At 36.0% G+C, this 21,952-nt stretch overlaps 1 protein-coding gene across 2 annotated transcripts in view; it reads left to right on the forward strand.

Annotated features, from left to right (window-relative positions):
• The window catches only part of LOC131675319 (protein slit), a 1,191,763-nt gene extending 1,171,431 nt beyond the window's left edge, over positions 1 to 20,332 (forward strand). For both annotated transcript variants that reach the window (XM_058954254.1, XM_058954253.1), the window contains exon 8: positions 19,941 to 20,332. In XM_058954254.1, coding sequence (XP_058810237.1) covers positions 19,941 to 20,212 — 272 coding nt within the window. In that variant the 3' untranslated portion in view covers positions 20,213 to 20,332. The remainder of the gene's footprint in view (positions 1 to 19,940) is intronic.
• Positions 20,333 to 21,952: the final 1,620 nt, after the last annotated feature.

Genomic DNA, 21,952 nt, shown 5'->3' on the forward strand with positions numbered 1-21,952 from the left:
TGAATCAGGACGGCGCTGATTCCCGTAGCGCTAGCGTCTGTTTCCAACACATACAATCCGTCGGGTTCCGGTAGTCCGAGGCACGGTGCGGATATCATGAGTGCCTTAAGTTTGGCGAAGGCTTGTTCTTGATCTGGTACCCACACATATTCGCATTTTTTCCTCGTTAATTTCGTTAACAGTTGAGCGTGTGTGGCGATACCATGAATGCGCCCGGCGAAATCGAAATATTCGCGTTTGTTAACCGGAGAGCACGAGGGAACGGGAATCAGTCAACCAACTTATTAACAATGACGACAATGAATTTCCGTTTCAATTAAATATGAGTTAGTTTATTTCCTGTTAACTCAACAAGACGCTTGGCCCGCGTGTTTATATTTATACGGCGCGTGCGACAATAACATGCATCGCTAGGTCGCTTACAGTTCTTTGTTTGCAATGTTAAATCACATGCATGCTATCGATTTTTACAGAATCGCCAGTACGAGGGGATAGTAATTAAGCGCGGTCGTTCGTTAGAAATTGCGGTGTTAAGCTGCCCAGTTTACCTTAAATACACGGTCGCACTATCAGGGGGAACAGGTCGTTGCCGCTTCCAATATCTTAGGTCGCCTTCTCTTCACGAAAATGTTTATATTACGGGCAAGATGGTTCCACAGCCTCGTGGTTGGCCTACGATGGCGCTGACACCACTCACTTGACACGACAGTCACGACAAAACAAACGAAAGCTGGGTTTAGCACTTGATTACTCGTAGCTGTGTCCTGGTTGATCTGACTCTTCGCTGCATACACTCGGATGGCTAATCCTCGACTGGTTCTTTTACCTTCACGCGCGTTCCGCCCCGTCTCGTACCGAGTTCCTGTTTTTCGTTTTTCCCGGCCGGTAGGTGCTGCCCTCATAGGCAGTTACGGGATTGAGACGATAGCGCAAACAAGACGTTTACCGTCACAATATATATATATATATATATATATATATATATATATGGGACGATCCATGTCAACCGGATCACTGCTGTGTCCAAAATTTGATGTGACCAAAAAAATCGTGTAACGACTCATTTTAAAGCTTAGGATATCTACTTTCTGATGCCTTGTGCGCCTTTGCAAAATCCAACATGGCGGCTCCAATATGGCGGCTACAAGAGAAACTCGTAAACAAAAAATTTTATTTTTCAACTTTTTAGTAATAAATGTTAAAAAAATTAATATTTCATATTTTTTTATGAAAATCTGGCTCATTTCCTACAAAACAGTAACAGAGACCATTTTCGCTAAAATGAAAAATAAAAAAGTTATAATTTTTTGAAAATTTTCAAAAATAAAAAACTTTCCGATTTTTTTACTCAGAAGGAAATGACTTTGGAAAAAAAATTTAAGGAACAAAATTGCTTGAAATTCATCAAAACACAAGTGTGAATTTTTTCGAATTCCTTTGAGCGATTTTTTGCTTTTTGGATTTATCGGATTGTTTGGAAAATTAAAAAACTTCTCAAGATCTTTTACAAAAAGTCGCTCAAATGAATTCGAAAAACTTCACACTTGTGTTTTGATGAATTTCAAGCAATTTTGTTCCTTAAATTTTTTTTCCAAAGTCATTTCCTTCTGAGTAAAAAAATCGGAAAGTTTTTTATTTTTGAAAATTTTCAAAAAATTATAACTTTTTTATTTTTCATTTTAGCGAAAATGGTCACTGTTACTTTTTTGTAGGAAATGAGCCAGATTTTCATGGCTAAAAATATGAAATATTAATTTTTTTAACATTTATTACTAAAAAGTTGAAAAATAAAATTTTTTGTTTACGAGTTTCTCTTGTAGCCGCCATATTGGAGCCGCCATGTTGGATTTTGCAAAGGCGCACACAGTATCAGAAAGTAGATATCCTAAGCTTTAAAATGAGTCGTTGCACGATTTTTTTGGTCACATCAAATTTTGGACACAGCAGTGATCCGTATCATATATATATATATATATATATATATATATATATATATATATATATATTGTGTCACAATATATATAACACATGGATCAATAAGTCCTGAGACTAACAATGAAAACAACATTTTTTTTGCAAAATTTTTTTTTATTCATCAAAATAATCCCCTTTTAGGGTGATACAATGGTTCCAACGCTTTTCCAATTTTTCAATACCATGTTTATAAAAAATTTATCTTTCGCTTCAAAATAAGCTTCAGTTTCAGCCTTGACCTCCTCATTTGAGCCAAATCTTTTTCTCTGCAGCATTTTTTTAAGATCAGCAAAGAGCCAGTAGTCACTGGGGGCTAAATCTGGCGAGTATGGGGGGTGGGGAAACAGATCAAAGCCCAATTCGTTCAATTTTGCCATTGTTTTTATCGACTTGTAGCAGGGTGCATTGTATTGGTGAAAAAGAATTTTTTTTCTCTGCATGTGCGGTCGTTTTTTTGCGATTCCCTCCTTCAAACGCACCAGTAAGTCAATATAATAATCACTGTTGATCGATTTACCTTTTTCGAGGTAGTCAATGAAAATCACGCCATTCGTATCCCAAAAAACTGACGCTATGACTTTGCCAGCTGACTGCTGCGTTCTCGGATGTTTCGGACGGCTTTCGCCAGCTGTGCGCCACTCAGATGACTGCCGCTTCGACTCTGGAGTGTAGTGATGTATCCATGTTTCGTCCATGGTCACGTAACGACGCAAGAAATCTTTTTTGTTGCGAGTAAATAGCGATAAACAGCTTTTTGAATCATCGACTCGTTGCTGTTTTTGTTCCATCGAAAGCAATTGCGGCACCCACTTGGAAAAAATCTTTTTCATGCTCAATTTTTCATGAAGGATAGTAAATACACTTCCATATGATATCTGTGTCATCTCAGCAATCTCACGGAGCTTCACTTTACGATCTTTCATTATAATTTTTGTCACTTCACTCACATTTTCCGGTGTAACGGCTTCCACAGGTCTACCCGAGCGTTCCGTGTCATTTGTGTTGGTACGACCACGTTTAAACTCGGCAAACCACCGATAAATCGTTGCTTTTGATGGACAAGAGTCCGGGTAACATTTTTCAATCCATTGTTTCGCTTGCACGGTGTTTTTATCCATTAAAAAACAATGTTTTATCAGAACACGAAACTCGGTTTTTTCCATTTTTTAAACAAACTACAAAACGACTTTACTCCAACCTCGATAACTCAGCTGTTTCTGGTCCGATCGACTTAAAATTTTGACACGTTTCAAGTAAAGGTTATTACTCTAGAAAGACGTGGTTACTGGTTCACTACGAGCGCCATCTCTGGGTTAGTCTCGGGACTTATTGATCCATGTGTTATATATATATATATATATAATTTTTTTAGGCATGCAAGAGCTGGCTGGCAAGCTCCTCCTATCACCTTGACCAGCCCTTTGCTTTTTAAAGAGGTAACTTTCTCTTCCAATATCATTCAAAAAAAACCTCAACTTTTCCAATTCTATAAGAGATTTTAAAAATATAGAATTTGCAGTATCAATAACTGCGAAATTAGATTTTTAAATATTATAAATAAAAGGGCTACAAATTTTTGAAAAAATAATCGTGTCTCGCATCCTACTGGATATAAATGACCTTTTTTTTTTTAAATCTGCGCCTTGAAATCAGTTTTAAGAATTATTTTATTATAAATTTTGAAAACGAATAGAATCGTCGCAAATTGAATTATTTATAAGCAGAAAAGATACTTTTGCTTTGAATGGTTTTTTATGTCATTAAATATATTATAAAAATATACGTTTTTTAGAAGAGTTTGAACTCTTTTGTAACTAAAAATGTTTGGCTAATAAAATGTAGTGGTCTCAGGCTTTGGGCATCTCGGGATAAAGTAATTACAATAGCTCAGGAACCAATAAATAATTTTGAAATGTCAATATGTCGATTTGTTTAAAATGGTACAAACTACATCTTGCAAGCCAAAACGGTTAAAAAAAGTGAAAATTACAATAAATGATTGATATCTTAATAATGCCCATTTTAGCTATTTTTTCGCTCTTTATGTAATAACAAATAAACTAATTTAATCGTGGGACGGTTTAAATTATAGGTTTTATTCATATCTATATCTTTCATGGTAAACTTTTTTCTCTAAAATGTATTCCTACGCTTACAGAACGAAAAATCATCATTTTATCAATTTGGCACCATCCTGGTTTCTTGAGCATGGTTTTTTTAGTAACAAACTATATAGCACTACTTGTCATATCGACCTCAACAAAAAAAAAGCGGTCCGTTTATGAAAAATATACAATCGATATATCAAAACTTTCAAATCAATTTCTCAAAAAAGTTTTAATAAGTGCAATAAAAATCAGTCGAAACAAGACTTTAAACGGCCGCGAGCGTAAAACAGTCAAAGTAAAAAGGGGTAGAGGAGAAGCAATATTATAGAAGTATACACATCCCAGAGCGCGCGTGCATATTATTTTCTTTTTCATTATTTCGATGATCATTGAAGATATTGTATTACATTCTTTATAAATATTGACCAATTGAAATTGTTAATAACGAAATTCACCTTTTATTTTATAAATAATCAATAAGACTGTTATTTTTAATATTTGGCCGATTCCATCTCAAATCATACGGAGCTCCATGGGCACCCATGAGCAAACCACACCAAACTATTTTTTTGAGATTCTATGATGAAAATAAAGCGACACGTATTTTTTTTTTTGCCTTAGACGCATATTTGATTTAATATTGAATTTTGAAAATTCACTTCTAAAATTCAAAGTTAAAAAAAAATTTTGAGAGTTGGATTTCGACTTTCTACTGCTCGGTCATTATTAGTCCAAACCGGATGAAACTTTTTTCATATTGTAGCTAAATTGAAGACCTTCAAATGTACGTGATCAAAAATGTGCATAAATGCATTTTTCAGAAGATTATGCACTTTTGCATAAAAATTGCATCCTGTAAAAATACCGATTTATCTCAAAAAGGCCATCTTTTTTTTGGCCCAATTTTTTTTGTAGATTCGTTGTACCATCGTGTTCAAACGTATACCAGTCCGGTTTTCGGTTTTTGCTTTTTTATGGAGAAAAAAAATAAAAAAAAAATTTTTTTCTTCCGTGTCGAAAATTTGAATAATCTATGTAAATGTATATTACTTTTATAAAAAAAAAGGTTCAAAAGTAAATAAAATAATGTTTCACATTTATTTTTTAATATATCTTGAATCTATTCTTTATTTATTTTTCTTTTTTTTGTTTTTTCGCCTGTTATTCACTTTCTTAACTTTTCCTGATTTTTTTTTTTTTTTTTTTTTTTTTTATGTCCAATAAAAATTACAATCTGTCCGAGGACAATAAGTAAATGTTATTAAACAATACATACATTGGTTACAATAAATTTGTTATGATTACATGAAGGTACTTCACCGTTGCTCAGTACCTGTACGTTAATTACCGTATTTACTTAATTTACATTAAAAATGGTGTTTTATATTTTTTAAATCTTGAAACTGTTGGCGTTGTATTTATTAGTTCCTTGGCGAGTTGGTTTGGATGTACCGAGATTCTATTTGTATATTTTTTGCAGAATGCTTCTATTTCTTCTCGTACGGTTACTATGTTTACGTCCTTCCTTATGTATTCGTTTGTGACAAACCATGGTGCGTCAGTGATGTATCGTAATGTTTTATTTTAGAATCTTTCTATTATATCTATGTTTGATTTTGTAGCAGTGCCCCACAATTGAATGCCGTACGTCCATACTGGTTTAATTATTGCTTTGTAAATTAATAGTTTATTTTTTATTGATAGTTTAGATTTCCTTCCGAGTAACCAGTAGTATTTTCTCGTCTGTAAATTTAATTGCTTTCTTTTTGTCCATATGTGGTCTCTCCATGTTAGTCTTCGGTCCAGGTGCATTCCTAGATATTTTGCTGAGTCTCCTCGTGGGATCAGTTTATTATTTATATATACTGGTGGGCATATTCCTTTTTTTTTGTGTAGGTTACTTGGATTGACTTCGTTTCATTTATTGTAATCCTCCAATTATTGAACCATTTTAGTGCTATATCCAAGTATTTTTGCATATTGTTTGAAGCTTCTATTTCATTAGCATGTGATATCATTATTGCTGTGTCGTCTGCGTATGTGGCTATGTTAACGTTATCTACAATTGGCAAATCGTGTGTATATATTAAATATAATATAGGACCGAGTACGCTTCCTTGGGGAACTCCGGCTTTTATTTGGTATAATCCAGTTATTTCATTATTAATTTTTACCTTGAAAGTTCTAAAGTTTAAATATGATTTTAGTAATGAATAGAGATTTTTTGGTACTATTTTATTAAGTTTATATAAAAGTCCTTCGTGCCATACCTTATCAAATGCTTGCGCGACATCAAGAAATACAGCATTGCAGTATTCATTCTTCTCAAAAGTTTTTCTTATTTTATTAATGACTCTGTTTATTTGTTCTATTGTGGCGTGATTGTTACGGAAACCAAATTGATGTTCAGGTATTATATTTTGTTCTGTTAATATTTTGTTTAATCTTTTACTTATTACTTTTTCACAGATTTTAGATAAGGTGGGTAATAAGCTGATTGGCCTATAAGACGCGACGTTTTGGGGCGGTTTACCTGGTTTTGGGATGAGTATCATTGTTGCTATTTTCCATACAGTGGGGAAGTAACTTAAGCGAAAAATTGAATTTATTACAATAGTTATGTACCTTATGGCTTTTATGGGTAGTTCTTTCAGTAGTTTTGCATTAATATTATCATGACCAGGGCTCTTTTTATTTTTTAAATTGCGTATTATAAAATTTATTTCTTTTACTTTAATATTTTTATTTAATTGTTTATTATCATTGTTATTTTGTATATTATTTAATAAGTTTTGTTCTTCTACTTCTGTTATTTTCCGTTGGGAGGGATTAAATACATTTTGTAGGTGTTTAGCGAATGTGTTAGCTTTATCCATATTAGTTCTAGCCCAGGTCATATTATTTTTTAATATGGGAGGTGAGAATTTTTGCGGTTGATCAATTTTTTTAGTTGCTTTCCAGAGTGAATAGTCAGTAGCGTCCGTTGCAGTTAGGTTAGTAAGATAATTATTTATATTTTCATTTTTTTCTTCATATAAAATTTTTTTAAGTTCTTTAATATATCGATTATATTGCGTTTTATGTACTTGTAATTTAGTTTGCTGCCATATTTTTCTTAGCTTTCTTTTTTCTTTAATTTTATCCATTACTGTTTTAGAAATAGTTTGATTTATGTTTTGTTTTGATATGTTTATAGGAGTTGCATTTTTGGCAGCTTGATATATATTTTTATTTAGTTTTTCAATCGCGATATCGATATCCTGCTTGGTCTTTAGTGGTATATTACATGTAAGTTTTTCATCTATTATTTCTCTGTAAAGTTTCCAGTCTGTTTTTTTATTATATAGTGGGATATTTTTTGAAGTTGTTTTAATTGTTGAATTAAATTTAATAATAATTGGGGAATGATCAGAAGTTAAATCAAGGCATGTTTTAGCTGTAAAATATTTAGGGCATAAGCCTTTTATAATTGCAAAATCTATTAGGTCTGGTAATTTATTTATGTCAGAGGGCCAGTAAGTCGGTTCGCCTGTTGATATTGGTGTTAAGTTTTCGTTTTTCATCACTGCGTATAGTATTGCTCCTTTAGGATTTGGAGTTAGCGACCTTGATCCCCACCATGTATGTTTAGCATTATAGTCTCCGCCAGCAAGGAAGCGATTTCCTAGGCTATCAAAGAACTTTTTATATTTTTCTTTTGTTATTGTGTGTCTTGGAGGGCAGTATAATGCAGATAGAACTATTTGGCCGGTATTATCTGAAATTGCTACATTTGTTGCTTGTAAGTAGTCGTATTTGTATGGTTCTACTTCATGATGATTTATTGTATTTTTAATTACTATAGATGTTCCTCCGTGTGCCTTGCCGTCGGGATGATTTGTGCTGTATAGTGTGTACTGTGGGATTTTAAGATAGTTTTTATGTGTAAAATGTGTTTCAGATATTAACATGACATCTATGTTATTTTCTATGAGAAAAGGTTTTCATTCTATACTTCTTTGCGCTAAACCGTTAGCATTCCAAATTGCTATCTTTATTTCTGTGTTCATTTGATTTTGTTTATGAGCGTCGTAAGTAGATTTAGCATTGTGTCCATTCGATTCATCAACTGTGTCATCATATTTTCAAGTTGACTGTTATTGTTTTGATTTTCTATTAGTTGAGGTGTGTGTGGTGTCTGTGTTTGATTTGATTCTTCTTGCACTGTGTTTATGTTACCTCGTGCAGCTTGTACATATGAGACGGTTGGTCTTATGATATTTTCCGTGTTTATTTCTATTTGTTTTGGTCTTAATGCCGGAAACAATTTTTGTTGTAGAATTTTTCTTGCGTTGCATCCTTTGTAGCTAGCTACATGATTTCCGCCACAGTTTGCGCATTTGACTTCTTTTATTTTTGCGTGTATTGGGCAGTCTGCCGTGAAATGATTTTTCGCACATTTCACGCAAACAGGCAACCTATGGCAATAGTTTTTCGTATGGCCATATTCTTGGCATCGCATGCATTGTAGAATGTCTCGCTTTTTACGCGGGGGCTCGAAGCTAATGATTTGGTTCATTGATTTATTGATTTCATATATTTCTTTATTGTTTACATTGGTTTTAATTTCAACGAAAAAAATAGGTAGTGGTTGCTTTGTTATTCTGTGTTTAATGTTCGAAATTCTAATTACGCTGTGGTTATACGATTCTATTTCTTTTTTAAGTTCTTGTAAATCAACCGACGGATGAATGTTTTTAAGTACCGCTTTATATGGTTTGTTTTCTTTCTTTTGGAATGTATAAAAGTTGGTGTTTTTTCTCTCTAGTTCAGTTATTGTAGGGGTAAATAATTCCGGATTTTCTATTTGAATTTTAATTTCATTATTTGGCAATACTTTTAGGGTGTATTCATTTTTTGTAACCTGATCTAAAAGGGCTTTTAGGGGACTAATATTTAATACGCCACTTACGAATATCGGCGGTGATTTTGCTGGTTTTCTGACTACGTGTGATGACGTTGGTGTGTTTACGTTTTCGTTTTCCTTTTCATTGTTTTTGTTATTTTCCGTTACTTCCAGCACTTCAAATTGGTTGTTCAGTGTAACTATGTCATTGGAATTACCAAGCCAATAGTCTTTAATATTAGTTTACCTTTTCTTGAAAAAACGATTTTCTTCTGGGCTACTTCTTAATCTTTTGTTTTGCACTGTTTTCCATACTGTTGTTTCTTCGGTTGTTTTTTCTTTTTGCACTATTTGGTTATTTTCAGCCATACTGGCTGCGTTTTGTTTAATTTCGAGAATAAATGTGTTTTAAAATAATCTTAGAATAAACTTAGAATAAACTTAGAATTTCTAAGATTTTTCACGAGCGTTTCATCACACGTCCGTACAGGACGAGCTCAACAGTCGAAGTGAACTTTTCCTGATAAAACTTTATTTTTCTTTTGACGTACTTGACCATATTTTCCTCTTTTAGCCGAAGTTTTCTTCACCTTGACTTTCCTTTTAGTCATTTTTACTTTTTTCTCCATCTCAATCCATTCATGTACTGCAGTTCTAGCGATAAAACACTTGCTCTTCCCATTGGATGGTTCAGACTTCCACATGTGGCATCTTTGGATACCATCGAATTTCATGGAACTATTCCTATCTTCAATTTTCTCGTTACGAAAATTTTGAAGTTCTTCAGATTCTAGGTGTATTAACTGTATTGAAGTAGTATAGCTTTGAACATATTCAACAAATTTTTCAGCACATTGAATAGCGTCGATCTCGGAAGAACGTAAATTATGTACCGTTGCATAATGTTTTACTAAACCTCCTAAACCATCAACAGCACCTTTCCCATGACCGGTTGCAGAAAATATCCATTTTTTATTAATGGTTCCTTTTCGAAACTCATGCAACTGAAAACGATTTTTAAAATGACTTGCAGCACCGTCCGATAATATGGTGATCGACTCCAGTACAATATTGTCTTCACTAACTGTGCTTTCAATTATATCAATAATTTTTTTCATCGCTAATAAAGCATGACAAAAATCATGTTTTTGGTCATCGCTGACAACAACAAAACTCTTCACCATATTTCCTACATAAATAACTGCAGTAAAAATTGAAATCTGTTTGTTTACCCAGTGGTTTCCTTGAACGGGATTTTTCAAAATTACTGTCCAATTCTCAGCAAAATCAATATACATCAATAACCATCGACAGTTTTTTGATACTGCTTCTTTTTCAGATTTTATTTTTAACCTTTGTATTTCCTTAATCCTTAAGTGAGAAATAATTTTGATGGTATGCTCTGCAATCTCTTCCTTGAACGTAGCAATAGATACCGTTCTCATTTCTAGAGTACCTTTACTCTAAAATGCAAATGATATTTCACTATCTACCTCAGATTCATCAATTTTTAATTTGTCGAATATGATGCCATTAGCGCCAGGGCATGAAGTGCATTCTTGAAAATTACAAGACTCTGTAGGGGCTGAACAAACAACATTTGATAACATTTCAGAGCGCATACTCGAAAGACTAGTACTTGTTTGCCCAATAAAATTTTTCAAAGCAATGAGAAGTAGATCAAAATTTGCACAATAAATACATAAGCATACATCGTTCACTGGATCTATTAGTACATATTTTGGGCGCATTGAGTAGAATTTTGATTTGCTAATTTTTATACTAGGATTGTCTTCTTTGAAAACTTTGTATACTTCCTTCATACTCCTCGTTAAAAAACGTTTAACTTTTTTCACTCTTTGCCCATGTTCAATCACAGTAATAACGTCACATTTGTTAGGACTTTGTCTTGAGCAGTTAAAATCATCGTTCAAAAAATATTGCATGACTATTTCACTTGTTTCTTTTTCTAATGGATGTCCATTATAGCGATCTGGTTCACTGCAAATTCCTATAATCGAAAATTACACAATAAAACTTCTTCTTTTAGAATAAACTATCAACAAATATATCTAATTTTGAATATTTTAAAAATAAAGTTACCTTCATTTGAAGAAATTTTTCTTGCTTTATCAACCATGTAAGCCGTAACTTGTGGAAACAAAGATAAGATTTGGCATTTAGATAATATAGGAGCTATAATGGTCAAGAGCTTGATCTTGTCTGAAATATTCCGACAACTATCAAAGGCTTTAGCTACGTTATCCTTTAATTCTTTGGACATATGACCCAAATAGCTTTGCTCTTCCTCAAGTGGTGTATCATATATTTTTGTTAACTTCCGGCTAGTAGCTTTAGTAAACGATGACACGAGTTGTCTTTTTTTTTTAAGAACATATGTTTCGATGTTCATGTGGGAAAGATTTCCTTTTTTTCGCAAAGGCGATACTGGATTTTCCAATTTTGAAATAACTGCATTATTGAATTCATCAATATGTACAGAAGAATCCAGTTCAAACTCACTATCACCACCAACGTTAATCACATTCACTTCCACCGAATCGGGGATCTCAACCGTATCATTATGATCTACACTATCATTATGAGCTCTGTAAATACGCTTGTAGCAATTACTACATACACTACTGTTAGCAGTTATACTTTCATCTGCAAACTTTGTTTGCAAAAATCTTGAAAGTTCAATGTTCTACTTTGATACACGCACTTTTTGTGAACTTGAAAATAATCGGGGCATTTCAGTCTCTTTGTAGAATAATTTTCGAGAGTAGACATGATAACTACAAGAAAGCCAAGCTTCTACTGTCGTCAAATTCCAGATATGCGTATGTGGATAGTACTCGCGTACTCAAAGAATGCGGCAGTGTTTGAAAACATGAGCGTTCAATGATTTACAGTTTTTTTTTATAGAAGTAACATTCATTTACGTAGATTATTCAAATTTTCGACACGGAAGAAAAAAATTTTTTTTTATTTTTTTTCTCCATAAAAAAGCAAAAACCGGAAACCGGACTGGTATACGTTTGAACACGATGGTACAACGAATCTACAAAAAAAAAATGGACCTAAAAAAAGATGGCCTTTTTGAGATAAATCGGTATTTTTACAGGATGCAATTTTTATGCAAAAGTGCATAATCTTCTGAAAAATGCATTTATGCACATTTTTGATCACGTGCATTTGAAGGTCTTCAATTTTGCTACAATATGAAAAAAGTTTCATCCGATTTCGACTAATAATGACCGAGCAGTAGAAAGTCGAAATCCAACTCTCAAAATTTTTTTTTAACCTTGAATTTTAGAAGTGAATTTTCAAAATTCAATATTAAATCAAATATGCGTCTAAGACAAAAAAAAAAATACGTGTCGCTTTATTTTCATCATAGAATCTCAAAAAAATAGTTTGGTGTGGTTTGCTCATGGGTGCCCATGGAGCTCCGTATGATTTGAGATAGAATCGGCCATTTAACATTTCAATAAATCGTTCAAGTGACATTTTTCCTTTTTTTTTATATTAGAATCTATTAGTTGTTTGTTGTAATTATACGATGCATAAACAGACTTATGTAGCAAAGTAATGAGTTTATTTAATCCAATAAATAAAATGGTGATATGTTACATTATTGAAAATCAATAGTAACGAATAATTGAATAGCAATCTTTTCGGATATTTGTGGCGCGATAATCGAATGTTTACTATATTATTCAAACTCATAACTGTCAGGATAACGTTTGGTAAATATTAACGAATTGAAACAGAATACAAGGTATTTTTTTGTTTTATGTTGTAAATATTTAATATATTTAAAAATTATAATTTGCAACGGGGGGATAAACCTGCAAAATGAGAAATTTATTTAAGAGCAAACTCCCACGATGCAGAGCAAACCGCCGCTCCGTTAACACGTATGTTAATACGTGTATTCGCCTTAACGTCAGCTGACTTAACTTGGTTGTCTTCGATCAAGCGGAGTTGAACTCACCTTAAGTCACGTGCCTTGTGACACTCGATGAGTTTTAAGTGTAATCGACTTTGCTCCTAATCCACTTAATCCCCTAGCTATGATCGGATTAAAACTTAAGCCTATTTCAATTGTTTAATCTATTAGGAAAAATTATATGACGAAATCGGCGAATAATTTTAATAGATTTTATTAATAAAAATCTCTACAGTCTTTGTCGGGCCGAAAGACTGACGCACGCGAATAGGATTTACAATTAAATAACTTTCGGTGAGAAAGAGAGAGAGAGAGAAGATACGAAAATTGGCGCGATCTAACGCTCGGCGCGAATACAAAATTATCAACGCTAACGCGGTTGAACAAAATAATAAATGTATTTTGACACGCGATAAATAAGAGAGGTGCACCTACCCTGCGGTGCATTTACGGTGATCAGCCGTAACTGTTGATGTCAGCAAAATATCAACTGCCTCTGTCCTTTGAATAATTGGCTGCGCTGCCTCACTCGCAAATCTGCTGTTTTAATAGCTGTCACTTTTGCTGCTGCTTCCGTGATGCTGCTACTGTTGCTGCTTCCTCGCTCACCCTTGCACACGTATCCAAAATCCAAATAAACTATTTATTGGCAAATCGGTGAAACAATGTGCAAAACTATTTTGGCGGTACTACACACGTAACAGCTGAGATGTAACTGCTAATTTAAAAGATCGCGCGCCCCCTCTCTCTCTCAATACTTAGAACTAACGCGCGAAAATCAGAATCGCGAACGGTTCGATTAATTGAATTGACTACCGTTGCAAATTATACCGATTGATATATTGAGAAATCCTATAAAATCTATGAACAACGAAAAAAAAAAAAAATAAATAACGATGATGAAAAAGAAATAGTCGATCAAGCGAGAATTAAACCCGCAAGAGTCAAAGCGAAATCATGAGCCGAGCGCTTTAGCTACTTTGACTATTGACGTATTGGATACTTATAGCATGAAAGTTACATATGTTCATCAAGAAGCATCGGGGCTTAGGATTAAGTATTTGAGCTTGAACTTCAATAAATAGCTAAATTAACTCACAGTGAACTTGAAAATGCAAAAAATCGATCATACATATAACATGTCCAAGCGCGACAAACCGGTCATGCTTCAAGAGTCAAAAATACTTTCCAGTCAGTGAGTTGACGTATACCGTCGCTCCACATAGACACATTCTCATCTTTCCATGTAATCGCACGGACAGATTGCCCCCTCCATAGCGTCATGAATTCATGCGATCACTTTGGTCTTTGGCCAACATTCGCGCTCACCGCGACGGCAGATCGCGATTGCGTCGTGGTGCGCCGCTTGCGAAATTCGGAGTAGAATCCCGGCCCCGTGCCACTCTTCACCGTTCCCGGATTACTATATTAATAAAAGATGAATTTCTCTTTTTTTATATGGTTCTTCAAAATAGATTATTTGGTTCATTAATTTGTTAATTTTATATATTTCTTTATTGTTTTCACATATTTTTATTTCTACAAAAGTAATTGGTAAAAAGTTATTTTGTTATTTTGTGTTTAATATTAAAAATTCTTATTACTTTGTGATTGAAGGTTTCAATTTCATATTTTAGATTTGTTATATTGACCGATGAATGCATGTTTTTGAGTACGGCTTTAAACGGTTTGTTTTCTTTTTTTTTGATAAATGTAAAATTTAGTTTGTTTTTTTTCTAACTCGGTTATTCTGTTAATGAATAGTTCAGGATTATTAATTTGAATTTCGTTATTATTTAGAACTTTTAGTGTGTATTCATTTTTCGTGACGTTATTAAGAAAGTCAATTAAAGGACTGATGTTTAAAACTCCACTTACGAATATAGGTAGTGATTTTGGCGGTTTCGCGGCTGTTGGTGTTGCTGTCTCGTTATTTTTGTTGCTTGTTTCATTGTTTTCCAGTACTTTAAATCTGTTACTTACTTCAACTGTTGTGTTGTTCAAATTTCCCAACCATTACTCTTTGATGCTTGCTTGCCTTTTCTTTTTTATTCTATGTTAATCAGGACTATCTCTGGATATTTTGTTGTTCACTGTATTCCACTCAGTGTTTTGCTCATTTTATTTATTTCCAGCCATAGTGGTTGATTTTAAGTTTAAACGATTTCAACTAGATTTATTGTGTAAAATCTTATATGTATTACTTTCAATAAGTAGCTTAGATTTGGTTTCGGAGAGTGCTTCGATGCACGTCTGATCTCTACAAGCTCTCGAACAGAAGTGAGCAAAAAGTAAAGATGACATTTTTTAAAATGGTAATCGATTTAGAAAATTTTTTTCTGCAAACCGTCTTTGAGAACTACGATCCTTCTGAATTTTCTTATATATATAGTTCTCAAAAATACACTGATATGATATTATAATTAAAGTAATAGCTACGTAAAAGAGTGCCGATTGGGTACACGACTATCGAGCGACAAGAAAACAGGAAAAATGATAATTTCTCAATAAGTTTTGGTCATTGCATAATATGTTTTTTTTTTTTTATTTAGTCAAGTTTAGTAGTTTTGTAACGGGGTAGATTAGCTGGTACACCACTCGAAGTGGTACGGACCGTGACTCGGCGGAGAAGTTAGCTGAGGAGGCGGAAAAATACCTCCGTCACCTATGCGAAGCTACGATGCCGAAAAAACGATACGAACGCGACCGGCGACAGATGTACCGGTGGACGCTAGAAATTGCAGACATCAGACGCGAATGTCACCAGCGATGTAGACAGGCACAAAGACAAAGAAATAGGCATGACGAAGAAGCCTCAGAGGCATACAAACTTGCCAGAAAAAGGCTGAGACAAGCTATAACGGACAGTAAACGATAATGCTGGACACGATTGACAGACGAGGTGGACTCGGAACCGTGGGGAATGGGTTACAAAATCGTGACCCGGAAACTAGGCGTCCGAGCTCCACCGGAGACAAAAGACGCTAGGACAATGGAATAGATAATTGAAGGTCTTTTTCCAACGCATCCTGACAGAATCGATGACACGAACACGGACGAAGAAATGGAATGTCCTTGCTTCACAAGAGAAGAGCTCATACGAGCGACAACCTTGCTGAAGATGAACAAGGCTCCTGGACCAGACGGTGTACCGGGTGAACTGCTACGGTATGTAGCGACTCGACGGTCCGTTATACTCTTGCAGTTATATAGTGGGTGCCTGACAGCGGGTGTTTTCAGTAAACTCTGAAAAAACGCGAGGTTGGTACTCATTGGCAAAGGAAAGGGAGAACCCGACAAGCCGAATTCGTATAGGCCCTTGAGCCTCCTCAACACGACCGGCAAATTATACGAACTGCTACTGAGACCAAGACTGAACGCGACGGTGCAAGCCGCTGGCGACCTATTGGACCGACAACACAGCTTCCGGAAAGGCCGCTCAACGATAAGAGCAATCACAGACGTGAGACAGGTAGTTAACAGAATGAACGAGATTTGCTACGGAGCCAGACCAATAACGCTCCTAGTAAGATTAGACGTAAAGAACGCCTTCACCTCTGCTAGGTGGGTGGATATTCTGAGAGCACTAGACGGCTTTGAGATGCCCGCCTACCTTCTAAGAGTCTTGAAGGATTACTTAAAGGACCGAAGACTGCCGTATGAAACGACGGAAGGACGGAAGTACTGGAAAATTACAGCGGGGGTGGCACAAGGATCCATATTGGGTCCCGACCTCTGGAACGTACTGTACGACGGACTAATAAAGCTCGACATGCCCCCGGACACGCGTCTGGTCGCCTACACTGACGACGTAGCAGCCGTAATAACCGCCCGCAATACACATCTGGCTCAGCTCAAATTGAGCCAGGTGATGAGGCGTTTAGACGGGTGGACGACGGACACCAATATGAGCCTGGCTCTTTTTAAGACAGGCTTACTGATACTGACAAGACAGAGAATAGACATGATAATACCGATGACCATAGGAACGGAACGACTGGAGACCAAAGGTGAGGTAAAGTACCTGGGGTGACTCTAGATACGAAACTAAACTTTTGGCCCCACATACGAGACGCGTCCGCCAGAGCCAGCGGAAGGACCAAAGCCTTGAGCAGGCTGATGGCAAACACGAAAGGACCGAGACCGAGTATACGAAGACTGCTGATGGGCGTAACCCACTCCATCATGCTTTATGGAGCAGAGGTATGGGCCGACTCGTTACGGGTGAGGAGACGCGCAAAGACTATGACGAGCGTACAAAGAACGGGAGCGCTAAGAATCGCGTGTGCGTACGTAACAGTTTCGACAAACGCGATATTCGCGATCGCGGGCGTTATTCCGATCGACCTCTTGGCAGGCGAGCGGAAACGCATTTACGACCGAAGTGCGACCGTAGGGAGGGCCGACGCTGCAACAGAGAAACGGACGAAAACGACAGAATATAGGCAGATAAGATGGACGACAGACGTTCAATGACGATGGACCCACAGACTGCTACCAGACGTTGGTCCGTAAAAAGATAGAAAACACGGAGAGGTGGATTTCTCTCTCACTCAGTTTCTGTCCGGACACGGATATTTCCGAAAGTACCTGCACAGATTGGGTAAGGTAATTTCCCCAGACTGTTTGTACTGTAGGGGTCTTGGGACGACGCGGAGCACATGTTTTCCGTGGGCAACCGTTGAGCTGAGCAAAGATTGAGACTAGAGACAGAATTAGGACCGATTACGCCAGAAAACGTGACGAACGTAATGTTGGCAACAGCCGACGCATGGCGTAATATCGCGCTGTACGCTACAAATGTGTTACGAAACAAAAAGATGGATGGATACTTGGAAAATTGAATGAATGAGCACACTTCAGAGCCTATTTGGAAATGAATGACTATTAAAGGGATGAATGTGTGCTTGGACACGCAATGACAGCCGCCCAGTCTGAAGTAATGTGATAAACAGTTCCAGGCTGGTTGCGGTGCGAAGAACAAGAGATATGTTTGGTGGGTATTGGTGGCCTAAACTACTAAGTCCCATACTTGGCGGGTTTCCGTGAGTTATCCGTAAATGGATTCAGACTCTCCTCAAAAAACAAAAAAGCTGGTACAAATTGGGTTTATTGAAGAACAAACTCTAACGATGTAGAGCAAATCGCCGCTCCGTTAATCATGTATGAGTATACGTGTATTCGCTTTTACGTTTGATACTTTCGTTCCAATGTCTCCTTTTCCAACTGAGTTGAACTCACCTTAAGTCACCTGACTTGTGACACTCGATTTATCTTAGGTATAAATGACTCAATGTTCACTCTAACTATCCCCTAGATGAATTCGATTTAAAAGAATAACCGGTGAAGGATCCGTTAAACTAAAAGAGAACGAAATAACGTAATATGGTAAATAAAATCAAAATTGTTTATAACTAGAAAACTACAGTTTTTGATGGGCCAAAAGACTTTCGCACGCGAATAGGATTTACAATGTGTAACAATAATACAGGGAGAGAGAGAGAGAGAGAGAGAGAGAGAATTCAAAATTCAACCGCGAAAACTAACGCTCAGCGTGAACACACAAACGGTCGCGATAGACAAAATACTCTCGTAAGTATTTTATTGCGCAGAAAAAGGGAGGTGCACCTACTCTACGATGCAATTACGGTGATCAGCCGTAATTTTTTAAGAAAAATAAATGTTGGACCCTGCTGAATTCGCTGCTATTCCTCTGTCACAGAGATCGGTTGCTGCTGCCTCGTTGCTATTACAAGCTGCTCTGTCTAGCTTTTCAGCTAGTGCCAAAGTAGCTGTTGCTGCTCGCTCACTTCCAACACCCACACTCGTACCAAAAATCCAAATCTTCCACTCGGTAAACGGCAAAGAAAACGCTCAGAAACATACGGGCAAAACTTTGGCGGTATTTCAACGAACAGCTGAGGCTATACTGAAAAATTGAACTCTCGCGTGCCCCCTCTCTCTTAGACGTTCGCTCTATCATCGCGAGTGCTACCGAATCGTGGAAGTATCGATTAATCGTATCGACTACCGTTGCAGTCTTTATAACGAACAATTAAAAATATATCAACTAACAAAAATAATAATTATATAAATAATTATAATTAATAGCTTTATCGCCATTCGTAATCGGGACCAATACGTGTTTAACATTATCGCCGTAATAATCGCTACTATGTACGTTTCAGAAATATGAGTTTATTTAAAATAAATGTTAATATTGTTCATAACAACAGAGCAATAATTTACTTATTGATTGTTTTCAATAGGTAATAAATTTTGATCGTACTATTATTTTAATTTTGATTTTGACAAAAATGATCGTTGTTATAGTACTTGTAATATATAAAATTGAAAAAAATGGAATTATGTCACGATATCATTTTCGCCAAGCTTATACTAAATCAATAACATAGTGTTTATTATTTTTTACAGGTAGTTATGCGCATTAAAAATGTATTCGTCAACATTAATACAGTCGACATTGACGGCTATGAAACACGCATATGCATACGAGCACGCTCATACACATACTTTTCTTTCTTCTTTTTAGTATACGACAATCAAGTTACAACTTGCTTGAAAATTAAAATCGGTTGAAACCAATTTAATATCCTGAATAGCTCGTAATGCTCATTGTATCAACAAACTGCTATAGATATACTGATAGATTGGTTGGACTGTGAATTGAACACTATTGTCAGGGCGCTCGCGCTGCTTCCCCTTTCCACTTTTCCGCTTGCCGACAAGCAGCCACCCAGCTAAAGCTAGCCGCTAATTGGTCCTCATTAATGGTTCATTATCTTATACCTCAATTATTAAAAAAATTTTTTATTAATTTTACTTTATATAACTTTTTAAGATGAATCCAAAAATATCCTGGCTTCCATGTGACTTTGAATCACCGTGTGTGTGTGTGTGTGTATGTGTGTGTATGTCTATATGTATATATATATATATATAGCGTTTGTAAGTACATATGACTACGTTATAAACGGAATATATAATCTGTTTTTAGATAATCCATTAGTGTGCCATTGTGATTTGAACTGGTTTAGAAGATGGCTTGGACTTTTACGTGATAAAGATGATGAAATAATGTCAAAAAGAAGAACTGTTTGCACAATGATTTCAGAACATCGAGAATATCCTGTTCAAAAAATGCCACTACAAAAATTGGGTTGTTCCATAAGCGATATTTATGAGAACTCATTATCGTCGATCAATCAGATTTACAATGGATATATTTTTATAATATACTATATTTTTAATGTTTTCATTATATATTAATTTGAGATACTTCAATTATCGTTATAATCATAGAGTTAATTTTAACTTAATTATAGCGAATGGAAGTTTATGAAAGTTCAAATTATCCAAAGTCGGAACAGTGTATATGTTGATTGTAAAATAAATTATGTTTATGAATACTCTTATTTGCGAATCAGTGTCCCTGTGTTTCATGAATAAAAAATGTAAAACTGTTGTTATCTATGAAGAACATCAAAAGCATTTCTTATTGGCTGCTTCATAATAGACTCTCATGGGAAAGTGCATAACTACATTTTTGCAGTTATTATTGCTCTCTAGGAAAGGTAGTATTTAATGTGAGAATAATATTAGTCGCTTAATTTCAAAATTTATACCTTAGAATAAAGTAAGAAAGTTACAATACAAAATAAAATAATTATTTATGGAATTATCGCAATAGGTAGTATCGCGAAAATAAGCAATATTTAATCACCAAAAAGACTATATTATACGAGCAATAGGAAGATTATTCTAAACACCGCGGGATATGAAAACGTATTAGTGCCAGTTCAACGTTAGTTGTTAGTACCCGCGAGAGCCGTATACATTTGCAATTGACCGAAGTTAAAATAAATACTGATATTCATACATCTATATAATTCCATCACACCTTTCATATTTTTTTGTCAGGACTGTGGCATTAACTTGAACTTTTTTAGCATATTCTAATTTGATTGTAATAGAAAAATTACAAATTAAAATCTTTTACTATTTGTATGAGTTCTCATTTCACATATTAACCATCTATTATATATTTCATCGTAATCATTTTTAAAAATCATGAAAATATTCAGAAAAACTTTTTGGTTTTTTAAAATAAAATGAAAAATATATATATTATAACGAGCGCCGTCACAGAATATGCGTGTTTAAATATTCTGTGGCGGATGTGCTCGTTAAGGATTAAAAAGTCGCGCCACCGATGGCAAGTTGACACACAGCGCCGCCGGGCTCCGGAGAATAGCCCAAGAACGAGAGAGATAGAGGGGGAGAGAGCGCGCGCGATAAGCACAACAGGTACGGACACTTTTGGTTCAGCCGAGTTAGGAGACGGACGTCTTCTTTGTGAGAGCACGCGATTAGAGCAACAGTCTTGACAAGGACATTAGAAAAGCCGGGGTGACGCGTAGATTCACGAGGCGATAGTGAAGCGTTCGTGAGGAGGCGCCCGGAGCGGACTAGGACGTCAGGCACTGCGAGTTTCTCCGGGCGCTAGCGAGTGCGCGCTGTGACCGAGAAATAGAGAGAGGAGAGTTCGCCACACCACAGCGAGTCTTCGGGGACAGATCGTCCAGCGCCACCCGGACACCGTGGAAAGGCGAACGGGGCGATCGGTCAACGAGAGCGCCCAGGAGCCCGAAAAACCACCAGCTGCAGCGTCATCCCCGAGGTCGACCTTCCCGCGAGCGAAGTAAGCTACCCCATTGTATGCGAGCGTGCGAGTTTAGAAACGCGGACTCGTCGTTGTTCTTCTCTCTCTCTCTCTCTCTCGCGACGATTCGAGCGTCAATGAGAAGCGTAAAATCTCTCAGCCATCTACTTTCGGCAATCATGTCAGTTTTCCGTAAATAAACGGCCGATTTGTGATATTCAAGATTAGCGCACGCTGTCATTATTTATTCCCGTTAGCGGCTCTTTCCCCTCCTTCGCCCGTGAAAGAAATCCACGGCTCTGCCTTTGTTTCCCGCGACTTCGCGCCCGTTTGCAGGCAGCGCGTTC

The sequence above is a fragment of the Phymastichus coffea genome, unplaced genomic scaffold (genome assembly GCF_024137745.1).
Source record: "Phymastichus coffea isolate CEN01 unplaced genomic scaffold, Cenicafe_Pcof_1.1 PCOF00019, whole genome shotgun sequence".
Lineage (NCBI taxonomy): Eukaryota > Metazoa > Arthropoda > Insecta > Hymenoptera > Eulophidae > Phymastichus > Phymastichus coffea.